Source organism: Nicotiana tomentosiformis, chromosome 1 (genome assembly GCF_000390325.3).
Source record: "Nicotiana tomentosiformis chromosome 1, ASM39032v3, whole genome shotgun sequence".
NCBI classification, from domain to species: domain Eukaryota; kingdom Viridiplantae; phylum Streptophyta; class Magnoliopsida; order Solanales; family Solanaceae; genus Nicotiana; species Nicotiana tomentosiformis.
The window spans coordinates 132,658,869-132,683,155 of NC_090812.1; the positions used below are offsets into that span (position 1 = coordinate 132,658,869).

The window sequence follows — 24,287 nt, forward strand, 5'->3', positions numbered from 1 at the left end:
TTGTTGCATATGATACACATGAAAGAAATATTTTTTGTAATTTAATTTTCTTGAGAATATAAATATGCTACATGAGTCAAGGTTTATATGTTTCATGCCTGGGCTTTCTAAAGATGATTCTAAATATATCTTTTACATGCATATGATTGGGTAAATTATATGTGTTGGGTTGTTCGAAGGGGGTAATGTGTCAAGTGCTAATCACATAGCATCAATGGATTTCAGGTTGTGATATAGGAATTATTTAATAACATTTTGGGTTACCATTTGGTTTGATCCATTACAATTTTGCCACCAATGAAATTGAAACGTAATGTTTCTCTATTAAAGACAAAATTGAAACAAATTAAATAAGAAAAAGTTTGAGAGATATGCGGTCCACACCAGGCGATAAATAACTGAATCAATAGCCATGTAATGTTTTGGCAGTAGATCCAAACTGAAAGGTAAAAAAACATATGATGATGCCTAATTTTTGAAATAAGGTAGTGGTAAAGGTCGAGAAATTTAAGACTTAGGTAACAGGGTTCAGCCATGCACTATACCAACTAACCCTGATATTTAAGTAAAGGAGGATGGAGGAATGACCCGTTATTTCGAAATTCTCAAAGAAATTAGTAAATAGTTGTTTTTGGCCTCTAATTAAGCTTTAACCACTATTTCAATAACATTTTGTCACTCTTTTGATACAGAATTTTTAGAAAATAATACGCTCCAGCAGTTGGTGCTAGATTTCGAAACCTTTATTTGTGAAACTACAACGTACTATATTGACTTTCGAAAAATCTCTACATGTGAAACTTCAGAATTGAGCAATAGAGTTTGATTTTTTTTTGTGAAACTCTAGCACACAATGATGAAGTTTTTTTCCTTTATTAATTTGAAAGCTTTTGTCTCACTGTCATCTTTCCAAACACAGAATCTTGCCATCCTCATCCTCCAATTTATCCCTTATCCTATTGAAACAGATGCTCTAGTGCGCTATCACAAATTTTTATAATCTAATAAGCAACGCGGTCAAGCTAAGATGCTAGTTATGGTCTCTTAGGTATTGATGTGGCCATCCCTCTTATTCAAGGCTAACCAATTCTTGTTTATTCAACTAAAAAGTATACCAGCACTTCATCCAAGTTATAATTTTTTAACTTTTATAATATATGCATTCATACTGCGATAAAATAGGCTAGATATTAGGTATATCTACATTGAATTGCAAGATTTACGGTTTGAACGGGGTTTAAAACTCAAGCAAATTTTTTATATTTGGATTGTGAAAGATTGAACCTCATGAATTATTCCTGTAGTTTTATTTTATAACAGTTTGGACTTCATAAATTGTTAGCTCGAACTGTTTCACCTCATTTTTCCCGAATTTCGAAGGTTGCAACTTTTTTTATTTCTTAACACATTCCTACGAGAATTCTCAACTTTTCTCTCTTGGTTGCTCGAATGCAACTTTAATTCTCTACTTTTCTCTCTTGGTTGCTCGAATGCAACCTTAAAATTGAAAGTGAGTATAGTTATGTATACGGCCAAAACCGATTAGTGCTTCATATGAACTGGTCGAGATAGTAATACATTGATCGAAGAGCGACTTCGATATTTTTAGGTTGAGGTCCGAAGTCAGGTCACCAAGCTTCGAGTTCTATGACCGATCAACGTCAAGCTCAATATCATTATCGAGCTCGAATCCAAATCGAACTATAAGGCGAAGCGAAATTATAGAGCTTATGAGTCAGAGACCGACCGAGACCGACCCCGAATCAGTACCGGACGCCGAGTCAGAATCGAGCTCGAGTCAAGATCGAGAGCTCGAGTTGAAACCGAGCTCGAGTCAATATCGAGCTCATAGACGAGAGCCGTTGCAACTGCACTAGGGGAGAGAATCCCGGCGGGAATTAGGGAAAAACTGACTCATCATGGGTTCCCCACTATATAATCTTTATTATATCTAAAGTAGGATCTCTCCACTATAAAAGGGATGATTATTGTTTCTGTAAGGGGCATCAAGACATTCACACATTGTAACAAAAATACCATTTCTCGTATTGAAAGATTAACCCTTTGAGCTCCATTACTTCATCTTATTTTGCTCATTCATTTTCCTCCTTTCAACTGTGTTTATCTTTTATTCTTTATAGTTAAGATTGGATATTTCTAATTTCTCTTTACGATTTGTGTCAAGTTATACCACATACCCTTAGAATAACATACAAATTCAACTCTATCCGATTTTCCGGGTAAACAGTTTGGCGCTCACCGTGGGGCTAAGAATAACAGTAGTTATTTGATACAAATCTGCAACATACACTATTTTACGCTTGTCTTTTGAAAGTGTCTTTGACTTCGGATTAGCAATGACAAACCCTCGATTAATGGCTTTACTTATCGACAATGAAGCTGGCCTTCAAGATGAAAACAACAACTTGACGCCCAGGGCCGGAAGGGCGCTTGTCGATGCCGTTAAAGCTCAAGTCGAGGTAACACTAGACGTTAATTCGCATGTGGCCCTTGAGGAAAACCAACATTCTAAACCTGAAAATAGCATTAATGGTGGTACTCGATCTGCAGCTCGAGACACCCATAACGTTGAGGAAAACAGAGCCAGCTTGCGTATGATTTTTGAAATGTTGCGATCCCAACAGGTAGCGATAGCTCAGTTGCAGAGCCAAACCTAAGTACCGAGCAGGCCGGAGCCCAGTCCGCCTCGAGAAATTACCCACAGAACGGAGTCAGTCATAGTAAGGTCAAATGAGCAAGAATCGGGGGTTACTCCCGAAATTGCTAAGATACTCGAGGAGCTCACAAAGCGAATCGAAGCAAACGATAAAAAAATAGAAATATATATCTCCAGGGTCGATCAGATCCCGGGGGCACCACCAATGATAAAAGGGTTGAATTCCAAAAAATTTGTGCAAAAGCCTTTTCCCTCGAGTGCAGCCCCAAAACCAATCCCCAAAAAATTTCATAGGCCCGAGATTCCAAAATATAATGGAACGACCGACCCTAACGAGCACATCACCTCTTACACGTGTGCCATCAAGGGTAACGATTTAGAAAATGATGAAATCGAATCTGTGTTGTTAAAGAAATTCAGAGAGACCCTCTCGAAGGGAGAAATGATTAGGTATCACAACCTGCCACTGAATTCCATCGACTCATTTGCCGTGTTAGCAGATTCTTTCGTAAAGGCACACGCCGGTGCCATAAAAGTCGCAACAAGGAAATCAGACCTTTTCAAAGTAAGGCAAAGGGATAATGAAATGCTGAGGGAGTTCGTGTCCCGATTTCAAATGGAACACATGGAATTGCCACCGGTCACAGACGATTGGGCCGTTCAAGCTTTCACCCAAGGGTTGAACGAGCGAAGTTCGATAGCATCACATCGGCTTAAAAAAAATTTGATCGAGTATCCAGCTATAACTTGGGAAGATATGCACAATCGATATCAGTCAAAAATCAGGGTCGAAGATAACTAATTAGGAGCTCCTTCCGGATCAGTACATCCAAACAGGTCGGCTATTAAAAACCAAAGGGACATCGACAAAGAGCCAAGGTCGAACAGAGACCGATATCAACCATACACCACGGATCGAATGAACAATGGTTCGGGATGCAATTTCGTCCGAAACAATCGAAGAAATGATCGAGGACAGAATTCTCGGGGACTTATGAGCAAAAGTGGCTTTGACAAATATGTTGATCATATAGAGGCACCTCGGTTATCGGAATATAACTTTAGCATCGATGCATCGGGTATTGTATCAGAAATCGGAAGGATCAAAGATACTAGGTGGCCCAGACTCATGCAAACCAATCCTTCCCAAAGAAACCCAAATTCAATGTGCAAATATCATGGCACACATGGCCACAAGACCGAGGATTGCAGACAATTAAGGGAGGAGGTAGATCGTCTATTCAATGAGGGCCACCTTTGAGAGTTCCTCAGTGATCGAGCCAAGAACCATTTCAGAGAGAGAGACGCCAACATAAAAAATGAACAAGAGGAACCCCGACATATCATTCATATGATCGTCGGTGGGGTCGACACTCCACAGGGACCCATACTCAAGCGCACAAAGATACCGATCACTCGAGAAAAACGAACCCGAGATTATGTGCCCGAAGGAACTTTATCATTCAACAACATTTCTTAGCCCCACAACGACGCTCTGGTAATTTCTATCTCTTTAAATAAAGTTCAAGTTAAGCATGTTTTAGTGGATCCAGGTAGCTCGGCGAATATCATCCGATCGAGGGTCGTGGAGTAGCTTGGTCTGCAAAATCAAGTTGTGCCCGTAGCTCGGGTCTTAAACGGCTTCAATATGGCCAGTGAAATAACTAGGGGGGAGATTATTCTACTAGTGAACGTGGCTGGGACCATCCAAAATACCAAGTTCCACGTAATCGAGGGCGACATGAGGTACAATGCCCTACTCGGAAGGCCTTGGATCCATAATATGAGGGTAATACCTTCGACTCTCCACCAAGTGATGAAATTCCCAACGTCGGATGGTGTACAAACAATATACGGGGAGTAACATGCTGCGAAGGAAATGTTTGTGGTCGATGAGCTGACACTGATACCGACACTACCAACCTCGGAAAGGTCGAGCATCAAAAGTAAACGAGAAATCAAATAGTAATCACAGCCGCCAGCCTCGACCGAATCAGGGAAGCAGAAGATGGAAGAAGAAGATGAGGATTTTCTGACCCCTCAAAATTTTATCATCCCCGAAGATTCTGACGCCACCAAATCAACGGTTGAAGAGTTGGAATAGGTTGTATTGATCGAGTATCTGCCCGAGAAAAAGGTATATCTGGGAACGGGATTGACCCCCGAATTCAAGAAAAAGCTTATTCAATTTCTTATTAATAACATATATTGTTTTGCTTGGTCCCATTTACACATGACATGTATCCCACCGTCGATAACAATACATGGGCTGAGCCTGGACCCTAGGTTCAAATGGGTAAAGCAAAGAAGAAGACCTCAGTCCAAGGTAAAGCACGCATTCATAAAGGATGAGTCCCTGCACGCAGAGGAGCATTTGACTCATTTGAAGGAGACGTTCGAGATTTTAAGGAAATACAACATGAAGCTCAACCCCCAGAAATATGCCTTCGGGGTTGGTTCAGGCAAGTTTCTTGGCTTCATGGTATCAAATCGGGGGATCGAGATCAACCCCGATAAAATTAAGGCCATCGAAGACATTACCGTCGTGGACAATGTAAAAGCCGTGCAGAATCTAACTGGACGGATAGCTGCCTTAGGCCGATTCATTTTCAAGGTCGTCGGATCGAAGCCACAGATTTTTCTCTCTACTAAAAAAGAAGAACGATTTCGCCTGGACCCCGGAATGCAAACAAGCATTAGAAGAATTGAAGCGATACCTGTCGAGCCCACCACTGCTTCACATTCCGAAGGCAGATGAGAAACTTTACTTATACTTGGCGGTATCGGAAATTGCGGTAAGTGGCGTCCTAGTTCGAGAAGAGCAAGGTACGCAATTTCCTGTTTATTATGTAAGTCAAACCTTAGGAGAAGCAGAAACTAGATATCCACACTTAGAAAAACTGGCACTTGCACTGATAAGCGCCTCTAGAAAGTTAATACCATACTTTCAATGTCACCCCATATGCGTATTAACCACTTACCTACTTTGTAATATTTTGCACAAGCCCGAACTATCTGGACGATTGGTTAAATGGGTCGTAGAACTCAGTGGGTACGATATCGAATATCAACCCCGTACGGCCATCAAGTCTCACATTTTAGCGGACTTCGTGGCCGATTTCATGCCAACCCTCGTACCTGAAGTTGAAAAAGAACTCTTGTTTAAATCGGGTGCATCATCGGGGGTCTGGACCCTCTTCACAGATGGTGCTTCGAATGTGAAGGGGTCCGAGCTTGGCATCGTTTTGAAACCCCCCATGGGTGGCACTATTAGGCAATTTATCAAAACTTCTAGGTTTACTAACAATAAGGCCGAGTACGAGCCCGTGATTGCAGGTCTCGAGCTAGCTAAAAGCTTTGGAGCAGAAGTCATTGAAGCCAAATATGACTCTTTACTAGTGGTGAACCACATAAACAAAACCTTCAAAGTTCGAGAGGATAGAATGCAAAGGTATATTTATCTCGGAGGGTCACACCGAGATAAATTCTACAAGCTTAACCTGGGATTGGAGGAATAAGTATATTGAATACTTGAAGAATGGAAAACTCCCATCGAATCCTAAAGAATCGAGGGCCCTACAAACCAAAACTGCTCGATTCACGTTGGCTGAAGATGGAACATAGTACAAAAGGACGTTTGATGGACCATTGACAGTATGCTTAGGACCAGGAGACACCTATTACGTTTTACGAAAGGTCCATGAAGGCACTTGTGGGAACCACTCCGGCGCCGAATCACTGATTCACAAAATCATTAGAGCGGGATACTACTGGGATAACATGGAAAAGGACACTAAGAAGTTTGTTCGAAAATGTGATAAATGTCAAAGGTTTGCACTGATGATCCATCAGCCTGGAGAACAACTTCATTCAGTCTTATCCCCATGGCCATTCATGAAATGGGGGATGGATATCGTCGGCCCTGTACCATCGGCCCCAGGTAAAGCTAAGTTCATTTTATTTATGACTGACTATTTCTCTAAATGGGTTGAAGCACAGGTGTTCGAGAAAGTTAGAGAGAAAGAAGTTATTGACTTCATCTAGGACCACATCGTATGTTGATTTGGGATACCCGCTGAAATAGTGTGTGACAATGGAAAATAATTTATCGGCATCAAAGTGACAAAATTTCTCGAAGACCATAAAATAAAAAGGATATTGTCAACATCGTATCATCCTAGTGGGAACAGACAGGCCGAATCGACGAACAAGACTATCATCCAAAACTTGAAGAAAAGGTTGAATGAAGCTAAAGGGAAATGGAGAAAAATTCTGCCCAAAGTCCTTTGGGCATATCGAACAACATCGAAGTCCAGTACGGGAGCAACTCCATTTTCCTTATTGTATGGCTCTGAAGCCTTAATTCCAATCGAAGTCGGAGAACCCAGCGCAAGATTTCGACATACATCGGAGGAATCAAACTACGAGGCTATGAATACAAGCCTCGAATTATTAGATGAAAAATGAGAAGCGGCACTTGTTCGAATGGCTGCACAAAAGCAACAAATCGAAAGGTACTACAATAGAAGAACCAACCTTCGCCACTTCAGGGTCGGGAACTTAGTCCTAAGGAAGGTCACCATCAACACTCGATATCCTAATGAAGGCAAGCTCGGCCCGAATTGGGAAGGACCCTATCAAGTCTTCGATATAGTCGGAAAAAAGGGTCTTATAAACTCGAAACAATAGATGGCGAACCATTACCAAACAACTGGAACATATCACTTATCAAATGATATTATTGTTAAGGTATGATTTTCTCTCTTCTTTCGTCTATATATATATTTGACGCTAACTCATTGCAGGAGTTCGACCAAAGACATCGAGACCTCAGGTTTTAAAGTATGCGTTGCATACTTTTTCCCTTAGATCGGTTTTTATCCCAACTGGGTTTTTCCGGCGAGGTTTTTAACGAGGCAATAACTATGTACTACCTGAGGACAATTCAATAGTATCTAAGTCTTCTTTACAATCAACCTCGAATACTAGGGGCATTACCATCGAATAAATCGAGTTCGATACAAGAAAGTTATTTCATATCAAATTCATGTCAAACAGGGTCTCGATAGGGAAAAGTGTAAGGGCCAAATGGTCAAAACAAACCATGCCCGCATAGTTTTGCTCGAGCCCTGGCGCAAAATATGAACACATGTATAATGACTTATAAAGAAAAACTTCTTCTTTACCGATATCTCATATTTTGAAAAGTTCGTTCTACTTCACGATTCAAACAGGCTTAAGGGCCGACCACTACTGAAGGAGTTTTGAAAAACTTACACCATAAAGACTACGGGCTATAATACTTCGAGTTCGAGCAATCACTCACTCTACTATTAAGCCTAAGGGCTATCTTACTTCGAGTTCGAGCAATCACTCACTTGGCCATACAGACTACGAGCTACAATACTTCGAGTTCGAGTTCGAGCAATTACTCACTCGACTATTAAGCCTAAGGGCTATCTTATTTCGAGTTCGAGCAATCACTCACTCGACCATAAAGCCTACGGGCTACAATACTTCGAGTCCGAGTTCGAGCAATCACTCACTCAACTATTAAGCCTAAGGGCTATCTTACTTCGAGTTCGAGCAATCACTCACTCGACCATAAAGCCTACGGGCTACAATACTTTGAGTCCGAGTTCGAGCAATCACTCACTCGACTATTAAGCCTAAGGGCTATCTTACTTCGAGTTCGAGCAATTACTCACTCGACTATTAGGCCTAAGGGCTACTTTACTTAAACGTTCGAGCAAACACTCACTCGACTACTAGGCCTAAGGGATACTTTACTTAAAAGTTTGAGCAAAAACTCACTCAACTATTAAGCCTAAGGACCAATACATTTAGAGTTCGAGACTTTGTTCTCACTCAACTCGGACCTAAGGGTTCCACTCTTCCAAGTTCAAATAAAGATGGCTTGAACTTGGCTCAAGGATCCACCATAAAACCTTAAGGGGTATGTTACTGCAAGATTCAAAAATTACACATTATTTGATAAAAGCCTAAGGGTTTATTCTATTCTAAGTTCGAAACATACTCGAACTTAGTTATATAAACAGTGCAGTCATGGCGTCGATCAAGCCATCTGAAATTTCGAACATATTATTAAACTCAAGGACTCACCCTTGCGTGTCTTAAAAACCTAAGGGTTTTGTTCTAAGTTCGAACTAGTATTCGCTCGATTATAGAGGCTGCAACAACAAAATTTTCAAAAGGCAAAAGCACAAAACACGTTTGAACTTAAAGTGAGAAGGCATTTAAAAGAAGTTTTTCTATTATATATTGATAAAAAGGGTTATGTACAAGATACCGATCAAGGCCTTACAAAAAGGGAAACTAAGTCCTAACTACGGCCGGTTTCGACCTCTTCTTCGGGAGCAACTTCTCCTTCAGGCCCCTCATCGGATCCGCCTCGACTGCCTTCTTCATCATCATCTTCATCATCGAAGGAGGCAAGCTGCCTGGCTTCAGCCTCAAGCACCTTGGCTCGGGCTATCTCCTCGGAGAGGTCAAAACCTCGAGTATGGATTTCCTCGAGGGTTTCCCTCCGGGATTGGCACTTTGCCGAGTCAATGATCCATTGCTCTCGGTTAGAAGCATCCCTTAGCTGCATTTGAGTAGCCTCAGCACCGGCCCGGTACATGGCAATAGACTTATCCGCCGTGACTTTTGTCTTCTCGATCTCCGCTTTGGCCTTAGCAAGCCCGGTTTCGAGCTCCTCGATCCTCTTGGCTTGGGCCAAACTTTTTTGTTTAACGCCCCGAAGTTGAACCTTGGCCGATGACAGTTTGGCCAAGGTAGTTTCTTTTTCTGCAGCCAGGCGGTCATAGTCTCCTTCCACCGATCACACTCGGCCTTGACCTGATCGATATCTCCCCGAAGCAACCCTATCCTTTCAACCTTTTGTTGCAGATGAGATAACAAAGTATTAACCTCCACAGTTGGGTCGAGTCCATACTCTATCAAAAGAATGCTCACCTGCTCATCTAGCTCGGCCTCTTCCTCACGAGCCTTGGCCAAATCCGCTTGAAGGTCCTTTATAGTCTCGTCTTTTTGGCCGCAAAGAAGCTTCAGAGCGTTCCTCTCCTCCAAGACCTTTTGGAGCTCTATTTCACACTGGCTGAGATTAGCTCAAAACTTGGCAAGGACCTACACAAAAAGGGAAAATGCAAGTCAGATTTATAAGAGAGTAAAGAAAGAAGTGCAGTAAGTAGATTATTACCCGAGATAAGAGACGTTGGGCCTCTTCTAGAAGAATAGAAGCGTCACTAATATCAGAAGCATCATCGACTCCAGTAAAACAATCCCGGAAGGGATCCCCTACACTAGAGCCTCCGCCCATATAAGGGGTCTTCAACTCTCGAGCTTCCCTTAATGCCTCCTCAGAAAAAGTCGGAAGAGAAGGCAAGTGACCTGCTGTCATGGTCCCAAGCAAGTCGCTCGAGATGCTCTGATCGATCTTCGGGGTCTCAGAACCGGCCCCGTCCGGTGTAGATGTAGATGGCTGAGAAACGATCTCGACCTCTGGTAATTCAAGACCCTCACCCGATTTCTTTTTGGAAGCCTCCCCGACATGAGGCTTGATTTTAGCAGCCGCCGTCGGCTCAGAAGGTTTGGTGACCTCGACGACTTTCCTAGGTCGGGCCGTCAGTGCCGAGGCATTTTTCTCTTCTTCGTCTTCTTCGTCTCTCAGTCTTTGGACCGAGTCCATCGTGAGAGCAATAACTTTTCTCCTCACCCTTTGAGGTTTGGGCTTGGGGTCCTCGGACTGCGAGGCAGTTTTCCTCTTCTTGTCTTCCCCCGGCTTCGGAACCTGGGACTTCGTTTCTTCCTCGCCACTTAAAGGCCTCAAAATGACATCTTTGGTTAGGCCTGCATGAAAGAAAATTAGTGACGAATGAAGTATAAAAAGTGTTTTAAAAACATGAAAAAGGAGGCCCTTATCGTGATTCTTGGCCTCTCATCTGCCTTTTGCCAAATCACGCCATGCGCGTTCGACATAAGTGAAAGTCGAGGCTAACTTCCAAACCCAATCTTCGAGGTTAGGTACCGCTTGAGGCATCCAAGGATCAATTACATATCGAAAGGGGATATGAGGCAAAGTCGAAGAAGGTACGAAGAACAAAGTTTAAAATATCACTTACGGTCGAAGTTCCACTCCTCAGGGAACGACATCTTCTCTTCCGGGATAATGTTGCGGGTCCTCACCCGTACAAAACGGCTCATCCAACCCTGATCCTTGTCCTCGTCGATGCTCGAGATCAAGGCCTTCGTTGCCCGATGTTGGATCCCGATTAGTCCTCGATAGATTCAAGTCCGATACAACTGCATAAGGTGATTTAGAGTAAACTCTAGCCCCTCGGCCTTGCTAGAGAAGAAGCGCAATATAATTACTATGCGCCAAAGAGATGGGTGAATTTGGCCAAGGGTGACCTGATATCTTTTACAAATATCAATAATCACTAGGTCGAGGGGACCCAATATGAAGGGGTAAGTGTAAACACTTAAGAACCCCTCCGCGTAAGCGGTGATGCTCTCTTCGGGAGCAGGAATTTGCACCATGACCTCGGGACCCCAGTTGCAGTCCCTCCTCACGCCCTCGAGGTGGCTCTTTGTTATCGAGCACATGTACATCGACACATACTCACATCGGTCGGGGATCGATGAGGGATTTTCAACCTTGAAATCGGACTTTAGAGTACACGGGTCGGGAACATACTCGTGGGGAAGCGGCTCCACCGGCGCCTTGCCGCCGGACGGTCGGAAAGAGGAACAAGAAGCTTTCTTCTTCTGCGGTACGGTCTTTGAGGTTTTTGCCATTTGTATAAGTAAAAAAGAGCAAAGAGAGATGAAAAACTGGTGGTTTTAGTGCTAATGAAGATGGCTCTACAGGCGGCGAAAAAGAGGAGACGAGAAGAGTGAGAAGACTTAGAGGTTTGATTAGATCAAAAGTAAAGTTTGATTCAATGAAGAAGCAGGTATTTATAGGCTCACGATGACGGTTCAGTGGCGCTAGTGGCCGACCGCTAACTGACAAGCATTAATGATTTGGGGAACTGAACCGACGGGATGTTTCGACCACATCCGTCATGAGGACAACGTCATGATCGAGGCCTCGGAAAATCAAGGCTCAAAACGTTTCTTATCATGTTATTCCAAGAAACGCGGGGACTATCTTTATACGGACAAAACCGATTAGTCCTTTCGTATGAACTGGCCGAGATAGTAATACATTGATCGAAGAGCGTCTTCGATATTTTCAGGTTGAGGTCCGAAGTCAGGTCATCAAGCTTCGAGTTCTAGAACCGATCAACGTCAAGCTCGATATCGTTATCGAGCTCGAATCCAAATCGAACTATAAGGCGAAGCGAAATTATCGAGCTTATGAGTCAGAGACCGACCGAGACCGACCCCGACCCCGAATCAGTACCGGACTCCGAGTCAGAATCGAGCTCGAGTCAAGATCGAAAGCTAGAGTCGATACCGAGCTCGAGTCAATATCGAGCTCATAGACAAGAGCCGTTGCAACCGCACTAGGGGAGAGAATCCCGGCGGGAATTAGGGAAAAACTGATTCATCATGGGTTCCCCACTATGTAATCTTTATTATATCTAAAGTAGGATCTCTCCACTATAAAAGGGATGATTATTGTTTCTGTAAGGGGCATCAAGACATTCACACATTGTAACAAAAATACCATTTCTCGTATTGAAAGATTAACCCTTTGAGCTCCATTAGTTCATCTTATTTTGCTCATTCATTTTCCTCCTTTCAACTGTGTTTATCTTTTATTCTTTATAGTTAAGATTGGATATTTCTAAATTTCTCTTTACGATTTGTGTCAAGTTATACCACATACCCTTAGAACAACATACAAATTCAACTCTATCCGATTTTCCGGGTAAACAAGTTACCATTTGAGCAACTCTATCTTATCAGTAGCGATTGTGACTGTCCTACTTTAAAATCATTGTATTTGTTTTGTTCGGGAGAGCTAAAAAGAATAGTACGTATGAGTTCGAGTAACCGTCGAACTAGCTTTGCTTTGAGAGATCGTTTGGTACGTGGACTAAATTATTCCGAGATTATAATCTCTCGACTAATTTATCTCACCTCAAAGGTGATATAAAATAATTCTTAATTTAACGGAATAAGGTGGGATAAGATGAGATATTTAGTATTAAGTCTGATGTTAAATTTATATTATATTTGGTTAAAGGTATAATTTTATACTCACGATAAATTTATAACCACCACCAAATAAAGTATAAATTTAATGTTAAACTAGTCTCGTAAATGACCGTGAGGGTATATGTTTCCGTAAAGAGCTTTGGGGGTTTTTTGGGGGGGGCGGGGTGAAAATGTGATATTAGAGTTTCTGATCGCCCTCTCTCTCTCTCTCTCTCACACACACACACTCTGAAGGTGATCCAGCTCGTTCCGCCCCACCCACACACGACCCACCACTACATACCTCAGGCCAAGACAGCAGCCAAAGACGTTTCATTTTTCTTTCTTTAGCAACAATAACCCACCGGTTTCTGTTCAACTCTTTGCTTTCTTGGTGTCCGTTATTCTGAAATGGTAGTTTTGGGGATTTTGTTCAGGTAATTCTTCAAATCTGCGAAGAATTTGCTATGTTTCTTGACTTCGAAAATCTGATTGCTCCAAACCCTATAAAAGATCATATTGTTTCTGTGAAGAAAGACGCTGTTAGCAACAGCTATGCTTCTGTTATAAATATGGTCAGTTCTTGGTTTTATGTAGGGCCTTGAATATACTATCTTATTAAAATTGCATGTTACACTTTATATTCCCTTGCTTGGCTTTACTGAATGTGTTCTTCTTTGGCGAATTTTTCCACACATGAGTCAGTAGCTGCAAATGGGGTGAGACAGGGGGTTTCAACAATTTTTGTAAGTTTTGATGAAAATATGTCGTTCAGGTCAATTGACACATGTATGCGAAGCTCACTGAAGAAAATCCTTGCTGAACACCTTTTTCCTCGCTGAAGTTTTTAGTAATGGTTGATGAACACCAGTCACATTACTTTTGCCCCCAAGCTTAGTTCAAGTGGTAAAGGTTGAGAGACTTGTGACTTAGGTCACAGGTTCGAGCCCTGCACCATGCAAACTAAGCTTGGTATTTAGGTGGAGAAGGGTAGAGGGGCGTTTCCCTTATCCTCGAGTTTCAAAGGCAGCAGGTGGTCCTAAGGGTTGGCCCCTGACAGATTTCTCAGTCATTCAAAAAAAGAAAAAGCAAAAAAAAAACAACCAGTTGCAGTTGTGTGGTTCAAAAGCAACTATGGTTGCGTGCTTATAGGCTTTACTGAATAAAACCCCCGTTTAATCGTCAGTTTTGATATGTTTTTAGAGTCTCTATTTGGAGTTGAGGGTTGGCGCACATTAGTGTAAATTTGCTAACTTTGCACTCACCTTCATTCGTAAAACTTGAGATTATATATGTCTGGTATGGTGCAAGGTACGGTGACATAGCATCATCGTAGCATGCACAAAAGTTCCTTGCTGTTTTGCTTAAGGGTTTCCTTGTCCTTGCTCCAGTGAAATTTCAAGTGATCTGACTGACTGAGTTGAATGTAGACATGGACCAACCTTCCATTCTTCTCTTCTGTTTATATGAGGTGTTAAGCTTAATATTGTTGAAAGTTTGGAAACAAAATGAGCAAGACTTGTATTCTATGTTTTCTTATAAAAAAAGAAAAAAGAAACTTGTATTCTACATTTGTTAGAATGTTAAGTGTATCTGCCAGGCGTTATCTAGAGTGGGCAATACATGGTGTATCTTAGCAAGTGATTGGTAAATGTCATTGACATTGTATTCCTGGTAAGAAGTTTGAATGTCCTAAGGTAGGTAGTGGTTAGCTTTCATAATCAATTTTAGAGGTCCATTATTTAGTTATCTTGAATCTGTACGTTTCGGGGTATTTGTAGGCACAATTGGACTGGTATATTATGAAGACAATAATTCCTGACAGCAAGAATAATCCAGTTGGACTCGATGTGCTGAAGCTCTCAAGAGAATTAGGAATCATTGTAAGCTTTTAGCATCCATTACTTTGAGTTGCAAAATTAAGTGGACATTGCTTCATCTTGTAAACTATCTTTTTTCATGGGTGATGAAGCTTTCTGTAGTGGAACATTAAATTTGAATGACCTTATCTTACGTGAAAACTCCATAAGTTCCTGCTTTTTCCTTCTGGCATAAGTGAATTTATGTCCTTTGTGAAGCTTGTTTCATTTTCTTTGAAAAGGTTCATTTTGTCATTCGAATTCTATAAATCTTAGTTCTGCCGGTTGATTAAGAATTCAAGGTGGAAGTGTGATAGCCACAAGGAAAATCACCAGATTAATACGCTTCAAGCTAGAAGTTGGATAAGGAGTGGAATTCAATTTCATACATACATTTCTATTCTGCTAGATACCCCCCTTTTCATGTTACCATTCTCAAAAAAGGATATCCCCCTTTTCTTTTTCCTTCTTTTCTAAATGTTTAATATGGATACAAACACTGGCCCAACATTTCCTTAATGCTGGTTTGTTTCACATCAATTATATTCCTTTATTACTCATCAAAAAAAGAAATATATGGATACAAACATAGAAAAATAAGAGGTTTTAAGGACTCATAGGAGGTACTGATATCCACATCCCAATCTACATGGCAGAGCTTTGTTTGGTTACATTAAAGGTTGGATACACGAATCTAGAGTGTTAGAATATTGGAAGTGTCAAGTTCTTAGGCTTGGAAATTTTCACATTGAACAAATGTAGTACGTGCATTCGGGTTGATACCTATAAGTAGGTACGTCTTGAACTGATCAAGTCATCAATATAACCTTTTTTCTTCTCATATTCCTCAAACGGTATCAGAAGAGTATTGTAGAGTTAAATATCATATGCCTACGAGTCTATGCTGCTTGTCCCACATTGGATAGAATGTTAGTAGTGTTGGGTTAATGATAGAAGTGTTAGTATATTAGAACGGTCAAGATCCTAGGTAAGATTGTTTCGCATTGGATGAATATCATATGTATTGCGTTTGACACCTAAGATGTGTCTTGTATTCATCAATTTTTCAAGTCGTTATATCTTAGTGGTTCTCATAATTCTCATAGGTCTTCACCTGAATGTGATGTGAGAGACACCTAATAGCTTCAGCTGTATAATAATTTGTTACAATGTCACACTATGGTGGATCCTATTGTACAAGGTAACTGATGTTAAAGATAAAGAATTTTAACACCCATAATTCTGTGTAAAGGCGACGGTGTAAGGATAGGTGGTTTATGTTTTTCCCATGATTCTTGCAAAAACAAGTAACGATTATGAAACTTTATTTCCTCAAAGTGTCGGTTGTTAAAATGCATTCCATGTTTTACACCACGCGAAAATGCCACTTCCCTTTCTTCTTATCTGCCTAAACCTTTGGTGGACAGAGTTACCCCAATACTTGTGGTGGTGGGAGGCAGCATGTATAGTTGAGGAGGGCTGGCAAATGGGATGTTTTGGGCTGCTCAAGATGGGCTCACTCATTAAATGGGTCATTGTCCAATCCTGCCCAAAGTTCACTTGGGTTAAGCAGGGATGGGTCAAGATGGGCTAAACAATGGGTTGTAACCCAACTCCCCCAAATTGACTCAAATATTTGTAATATTCTCAACTTTTAAACAGGCGTATATAAAATATAGTCACATATATAACTCTATGATTTTATTTTTATTTTTCGTAAATATCATTCTAGAATGGTTTATGATTATGATTTTTTCCCCCTTTTCTCATGTTGCTTCTTGTCTTATATTTTAGAATAAATGTCAATTCATGCCTAATGATTTCTGTCCTCAATTTAGATTTAAAACTTTATTTGATAGTTTATCTTATAATACTAATAAAGATTAGAATAATAAAAAATAGTAAAATTAGAACTTCCCACCCATCCCAACCCACCTCCCACCCTACACCCAAACCCCTCACCTTAAATAGAAAATATTATTTAGAGTACTTTCTTTTCCATGTTATAGATAGAGTATTTACTTTTTCATTTCAACGAAATGAGTGTTTTCTTTTTATGATGTAGAAAAAGTATTTTCTTTAATTTCAACAAAATAAGCACTTTCTTTTCACGATGTAGGAAAAATATTTTCACAAAAATGAGTACTTTCTTTTCATGCTGTAAAAAAAATATTTTCTTTTATTTCAACAAAACAAGTATTTCCTTTCATGCTGTAGAAATATTTGTTTTTTCACAAAATGAGTATTTTCTTTTCATGTTGTAGAAAAAGTATTTCTTTTATTTCAACAAAATAATTTCTTTTTCATGATGTAAAAAAATATTTATTTTTACAGAATGAGTACTTTCTTTTTATGTTGTAAAAACAATATTCCTTTCATTTCAACAAAATAAGTACTTTCTTTTCATAATGTAGAAAAAGTATTTTCTTTTCAAAATGAATACTTTCTTTTCATGTTGTAGAAAAAAGATTTTCTTTTATTTAACAAAAAAATACTTTCTTTTCATGTTGTTAAAAAAAGTATTTTCTTTCAGTTCAATAAAGTGAGTACTTTTTTTCATGTTGTAGAAAGAGTACTTTTGTTTTTTTTTTCAACAAGAAAAAGAGTTTTTTTTTTTCCAGTTATGAAGCTCAAATTTCAACATTGTTCTTGTGTAAAAAAGTAAAGCATCACAATAGTTTCTTTGGGATTTGGGTGGTGGGTGGTTGGGGGTTGAGGAGAGTAGCATAGAAAATTATTTTCCTAACAAATATTTTCGACTCTCTAACCAAACACTAGAAAATATTTTCCGAATCTTGTTTTAGGGAACGCATTTTCCTTCATACCAAACACACCCTTAGAAGCTTTAAAGGGCAATTGCTATTCATGAGTCAGTTTGGGCTGAAATCATGGGCTGATTTGGGCTACTGAAAATAAATGGGTTTAGTTGGGTTGTGCCCAAACTTAGCCCATCATTAAAGTAGTCCATACCCAACACATTAAAACCTGGGTGGGTCAAATGGGTTTGGGCCACTTTTGCCACCCCTAGCTGAGGTACGAGCAAGCTGGCATGGACACCACAGTTATCAAAAACAAATGCCACCTTCCTTGGAGATCTATATCTCTGCAGAAAATTCTACTTTGGTCTAGATTCACCTCCATTGAACAAATGACAATAGTGAGATTTTAAGGTGAGCCATCCTTATAAAAAAAAGATTTTAAGGTGAGCCATTTCTCAGATAACCATCCACAAATAATTCTATCATCCTCCCAAAACTGTTTATGACTATAGCCACCTCCTCGAGTTCCCAATCCTCCGCTTCTTCCAACATATACCTCTCTTGTTAATTGTATTCCATTTCTTTAGGACCCTCTTGTTAGTCGTAACAGAGAACATGTCCAAAGTGGTGTTATCACACCATACATCAAGTCTAAACTGTATCTGTTGGCTGTTTCCAAGTGAGAATCTTGTCCAAACCGTAAGAGCCATACTTCATATTACTTATCTTTCTCCATATTGCTTTCCTCATGGAAATCACCATAACTAATTTTCCAATTAATGCTCGATTTAATGTATCCAATTTATGGATGCCCAACCCGCTAGCGCTAATTAGGTTTGTGACACCCTATCCAGGCTGATCAGGTGGTACTTCCTTTCGCTGTTTATACTATCAACAAAAAGAATCTTTATCAGTTTTGTGGCCCTTTGCTAACTGATGGAATCTGAAACTCACTTTTGAATTGTCTCATTTTGACCCATTTCCTAGGTGAAATTTTACATGGATAAATTAGTCGGTCCTTATAAAAAAACGTGGATAAATTCGTTAGTTGACCAATATTTTGATGTGTACGAATTACCTGAAAAAATTGTACAGCATGGAATTATCTGCATATTTTTTTTGCTTTCTAAGACATTATCTATATATAAAATCTTAAAATTTCTTTTGAACAAATCATGGTAAAATTCTATTCCATTCATTCTTGAAAGCTAAGGAGACGACTTTTTAAACGGAGTAGCTCATTTTCCACCCAGACAAACTTCTTCCCACGTTCTATTACTTTCCTCAAATTGTAATAAAGTCTATACAGATCTTTCATCATTCAATTTCTGCTTTTTGTTCATTATTGAGCTTAACTTGATTATTATTTTTTTCTTCAATTTCAGTGACTGTCATATTCAGATAGTGGTCTCATGCTAGCATGCATGATGTAACTGGTGTTTAGCATCTATTATATTTCCTTATTTAGCACGTGTCTGGAAGAAACAGAAAATTTAGGCTGTAGGATATTTGTATGATCTTTTATTTTCATATGTGCATTACTTGTGGGGCTTCCAATGGTGTTTTAGCTTCGAGGAATATAGAAGAATTTGTGAAAATCTTGGGGGCTGTTTTCATCTGATATAGGAATTGGTTTCGGGAGAATCATTGTCAATTTGGTTTTCAGAATATAATTATGTGTTTCCGGGTTTAGTGTTGTTGTATTGGGATTTTGTTGTTCTAAAATAATACTTTCGAAAGAGTATTACTGTAACTCTATGACACTTCACTTCCATAGGGTTAATTTTTTTTAGCACACTTGATTAAGCATACTTATGAATAGCTGAAAGAGAAAAAAAGCCAATTCCAATCATGTTGACTGAACGAAGGGGAGAGGAAAACGAAATGGGGTGGGGAGGGAGAGGAAGAAAAAAGTCGGTCTTGAATTATGGGTGCTAGGTGGGGCTACAGAGAGGACCAGTAACCACTTAAAATGCCAGTTTTGGGCTAAAAAGAGGTTTGGCTGGTTTCCTAAAACCTTGACCTACTGGTTTTGGTGTTATTTGATTGGTTTTGGGTTATTTTTTAAAACTAAACAACTAAAAAGTTGGTTCTGGAGCCAACTTAGTCATTCTAGGATGCCTGGTTATCAGAGTTTATTCCTGATTTCTTTGTTTCATGAATTCTTATGCCACTGCTATCCTAATTGGGTGAGATGGACCAATAAGAAAGCCCAGTACAGTGTCTTAGTTGCCCTTTATTTCCTGACAGACATGAAACCTCAAATGCCCTAACTTTCCAGCCTTCTGTTGTATGGAGATGGAGCTTCCTGACTCTCAGATGTACATGTAGCATAGCAATTAGCAAAAAATATGACATATCTCCAGTTTGTCCTTCAGGTCAAATTGTTAAATCGGCCGACGCTTTAAATGCAAGAACATAAATAGTGTAGATGCACTATACTGGACTTATTAATAAAACGTGAATAATGTAAAGATTAAGTTTGAGTTTGAATGTGTGTACACTCTGTTATCCTTCTATCTTTCTTTATGGATATTCCCTGTCCCACATTTGTACCATCTGTTTCAGTAGGTATGATAACCTTTCATACCCTTTCTGCTTCTTGTCCTGCAAGGAGATAGCTATTCAACTAAAACAGACAGAGAGACCTCAAAGTGGTTGGAGATATGGCATCACTTCGATCAACTGGCTATGTAGACCCTGGATGGGAGCATGGTGTTGCTCAGGATGAGAGGAAAAAGAAGGTTAGATGTAATTACTGTGGGAAAGTTGTAAGTGGTGGGATATACAGATTGAAACAACATTTAGCGCGAGTCTCTGGTGAGGTAACGTATTGTGACAAGGCTCCAGAGGATGTATGCCTGAAAATGAGAGAAAATCTAGAAGGGTGTCGATTAAGTAAGAAGCCAAGGCATGTTGAATATGATGAACAGGCATATTTAAATTTTCATGCCAGTGATGATGCCGAAGAGGAAGATCACATAGGGTATAGAAATAAAGGGAAGCAGTTGATGAATGACAAGGGATTGGTTATAAATTTGACTCCTCTTCGATCACTTGGGTATGTTGATCCTGGTTGGGAACATGGTGTCCCTCAGGATGAGAGGAAGAAAAAAGTAAAATGCAACTATTGTGAAAAAATAGTCAGTGGAGGTATCAATCGGTTTAAGCAACATCTAGCGAGAATACCAGGAGAAGTTGCACCCTGTAAGAGTGCTCCTGAGGAAGTATATCTTAGAATAAAAGAGAACATGAAGTGGCATCGTACAGGAAGGAGGCATAGACGCCCTCATACTAAAGAGTTATCATCCTTCTATATGAACTCAGATAATGAAGAGGAAGACGAAGACCAAGAAGAAGAGGCACTACACCACCATATGAGTAATGAAAAACTTTTGATTGGAGATAAAAGACTGGACAGAGACTGTAGGAGAAGTTTCAAAGGAATGTCTCCTGGTATTGGGTCTGAATCTTTGTTAAAAAGGCCAAAGTATGAGACATTGGGTACAAAAGAGCCGAAGTCTCTATTTCAAGCTTCTGGAAAACATGTGAAAGTATGTTCAAATAAAAAATCCCGCAAGGAAGTCATATCTTCGATTTGCAAGTTCTTCTATCACGCTGGAATTTCTCCACATGCAGCAAGCTCTCCTTATTTTCAGAAAATGCTGGAATTGGTTGGTCAATATGGAGAAGGTCTGGTAGGACCCTCTAGCCGAGTATTATCTGGACGGTTTCTACAAGATGAAATCGTATCCATCAGAAATTATCTTTCTGAGTACAAAGCTTCTTGGGCTGTGACAGGTTATTCTATTTTGGCTGACAGTTGGCAAGATACACAGGGTAGAACTTTAATCAATGTTCTGGTTTCTTGTCCCCATGGTATGTACTTCGTTTGCTCGGTTGATGCCACTGGTGTAGTTGAAGATGCAACATATATATTTAAGCTGCTAGACAGAGTGGTGGAAGACATGGGCGAGGAAAATGTCGTGCAGGTAAGGTGTTGCTTTGTTCCATCTCAAGTTTTTTTTCTTAAGTTTTGATCTTGCATCACCTGACTCTCCTATTCCACTATGTGCGCAAAAAATATATACATAGGTGATAACTCAGAACACACCGAATTATCAAGCTGCTGGAAAGATGCTTGAAGAGAAAAGAAGGAATTTATTTTGGACTCCTTGTGCTGCATATTGTATTGATCGCATCCTTGAAGACTTTGTGAAAATAAAATGGGTCAGAGAATGCATGGAAAAAGCCCAAAAAATCACCAAGTTCATTTACAATAGTTTCTGGTTGTTAAGTCTCATGAAAAAAGAATTTACAGCTGGACAGGAACTCTTGAAACCCTCTTTTACTCGATATTCTTCAACCTTCGCTACTGTTCAGAGCTTGTTGGACCACAGAAATGGTCTTAAGAGGATGTTCCAGTCAAATAAATGGCTTTCGTCCCGGTATTCAAAGCTGGAAGATGGTAAAGAGGTGGAGAAAATTGTACTAAATGCCACCTTCTGGAGGAAAATGCAGTATGTTAGGAAATCAGTGGACCCCATTTTAGAAGTGCTTCAAAAAATCAATAGCAACGAAAGCCATTCAATACCCTTCATTTACAACAATGTATACCAGGCAAAACTTGCTGTCAAAACCAATCATAATGACGACGGGGGCAAATATCGGAACATTTTGGATATCATAGACAGCCACTGGAATTCATTATCTCATCATCCTCTCTATCTAGCAGCACACTTTCTGAATCCATCATACCGGTATCGTCCTGATTTTGTTCCGGTAGGAGAGAACTCTTACTTCGGAATTTTTTTCAGTCCAACTTCAGTTATACCTTTTTTTGAATGTGTGTATACTTATAGCATCCAGAGGTTGTACGAGGACTGAATGCATGCATTGTGCGATTGGAGCCAGACAATGCAAGAAGAATTTCTGCATCCATGCAAGTGAGGATTCCTTTTTGTTCCCGTTTGGATGATAAACTTCTGTGTCTATTTTATGTGTGTAATTATTTGTTTGATGTGATCTTTTAGATATCAGATTTCAACTCTGCTAAAGCTGATTTTGGAACAGATTTGGCACTTAGCACCAGAACGGAGCTTAATCCTGGTAAATTTTATGAGTAATCATTCTCTCAGTTCTAATGTCACAAAATTGTTCTCCACAGTTTATGTGGATAACAATCTAAAACACTTCCCCACTGCAAATTATACTGACAGTAATTATGTTTTTGTAGCTGCTTGGTGGCAACAACATGGGATAAATTGTTTAGAGCTCCAACGTATAGCTGTACGAATACTTAGTCAGACTTGTTCATCTTTTGGGTGTGAGCATAATTGGAGTTTATATGATCAGATCCACAGTCAGAGGCACAACCGTGTAGCACAGAAAAGATTAAACGATGTCACATACGTCCACTATAACCTGAGACTTAGGGATCGTCAGATAAGGAAAATGTCCTATGATCCAATTTTCCTCGATAGTGTTCTGCAAGAAAATTTGCTGTATGATTGGATTGTAGAGTCAGAGAAACCAGTTTTGCAAGACGATGAGGTACTAATTAAGCAACTTTCTGCTCTGAAGAGTTCAATCAGTAGTCTGACAATTTGCTTTATTGACAACTCTGCATTACCATTGAGATAGACATTTTTGTATTACCGATTTCTTTGAAAGGGAGGACTTAGTTTACAAATAAAGTTAGTCCAACCATCTAGTTTTGAGTTTCCTTTTGTTCTTTGTAATTTTTAGCTCAAGATCTACCCTTGGAATTAGTGCATACCACACAGAAATTAGCTGCTTTTTTTGTGTCCCCATCCTTTGAAGTGGCTACTCATTGATAAGTCCCAAGTGTTTCTGCTTTTGCCCATGCTTTTCTTTTAGTAATACACTAGGTCTGATGCCTTATGTAATAAGTTGTATCTTTTGGTATGGAGCTGTAACATCATCCGAGAATTTAAATATGCTTGTAGGAAGAATAAAAACTTAATATAGCGGGCAGGTGGTGTGGGGAGTGGGAAATTCAGCAAATGATCCCCTTTATTTTTTTTGCACCCTTGTTTAGGAGTTTTTTGTTTGAAGTAGGATGAGGATTGCTGAAGGGTTCTGATTGTCACTTAGCAAATTAGAATGCTACGATAGACCCTTGTGGTCCGGCCCTTCTCCGGACCCCACGCATAGAGGGAGCTTAGTGCACCGGATTGCCCTTTTTTTTCTTCTCTGTCTTATTAACTTATTAATTCCCTCTCTTTGACACAGCGTTATTCTTTTGGTTACTTCTGCGATCTTATATTGCAGGAAATGCTTTATAGTGAAATGGAACTGGGTGAGTATGAGAATGATTTCATGGACCATGATGGTGGAAATGCAGACTTAAGGAAGGGATCATTGGAGATGGTAACTTTAGCTGGTGAAGCAGAACCCCTAGAAGTTAATCCTGACAATACTGGTACAGCTACAGATGATGATTCTGATCTCAATTTTCTTGATAATGAGTTGAGTGATTAGTGCCTTGAACCAGAACCCAAATGCACAGCAGTTAACATGTTTGGTAACCACTCAACTACTGGCAATGTATTCTATTATCGCAAGTCCTTTAGCTATCTCTCCCAATCACTTTCTTGGCAAAATGTGCACTGCCAGTTGGGCGAGTGGGGACGGGAAAGGGGGGGGGGAAGTCGGAAAGAGCCTGTGTAGAAGTTAGAGATCAGCATTACAGGAGGGCACTGGAGTGTACATGTCAAAGTACTTCGTTTCTTAACCTCTCACTGTTCATGTTTAGTCATTGTTTGCTCTTATTCAGTTTTCCTTCAATTTTGTTGGTAA

General features: G+C 39.9%; 2 protein-coding genes across 8 annotated transcripts; one reads left to right on the plus strand and one right to left on the minus strand.

The window, feature by feature from the left end:
- Positions 1 to 9,020: 9,020 nt before the first annotated feature.
- LOC138909927 (autophagy-related protein 23-like) lies at positions 9,021 to 10,852 on the minus strand. Its single transcript, XM_070201143.1, has 4 exons — positions 10,822 to 10,852; positions 9,900 to 10,549; positions 9,656 to 9,793; positions 9,021 to 9,449 (listed from the first exon to the last, which is right to left on the minus strand). The coding sequence occupies exons 1-4, from the start codon at positions 10,850 to 10,852 to the stop codon at positions 9,021 to 9,023; spliced, it is 1,248 nt and encodes a 415-aa protein (XP_070057244.1).
- Positions 10,853 to 13,018: 2,166 nt separating this feature from the next.
- LOC104109514 (uncharacterized) lies at positions 13,019 to 24,287 on the plus strand. Of its 7 annotated transcripts, none has more exons than XM_070191627.1 (9): positions 13,019 to 13,284; positions 14,448 to 14,544; positions 14,629 to 14,730; positions 20,080 to 21,457; positions 21,561 to 22,247; positions 22,328 to 22,411; positions 22,499 to 22,574; positions 22,702 to 23,018; positions 23,760 to 24,287. In XM_070191627.1, the coding sequence occupies exons 4-9, from the start codon at positions 20,132 to 20,134 to the stop codon at positions 23,967 to 23,969; spliced, it is 2,700 nt and encodes an 899-aa protein (XP_070047728.1). In that variant the 5' UTR covers positions 13,019 to 13,284; positions 14,448 to 14,544; positions 14,629 to 14,730; positions 20,080 to 20,131; the 3' UTR covers positions 23,970 to 24,287. The 7 variants fall into 7 exon arrangements, with proteins under 7 accessions (XP_070047728.1, XP_070047727.1, XP_009617163.1 ...); XM_070191626.1 differs by having other exon boundaries at positions 14,448 to 14,521; XM_009618868.4 differs by lacking the exon at positions 14,448 to 14,544 and having other exon boundaries at positions 20,034 to 21,457.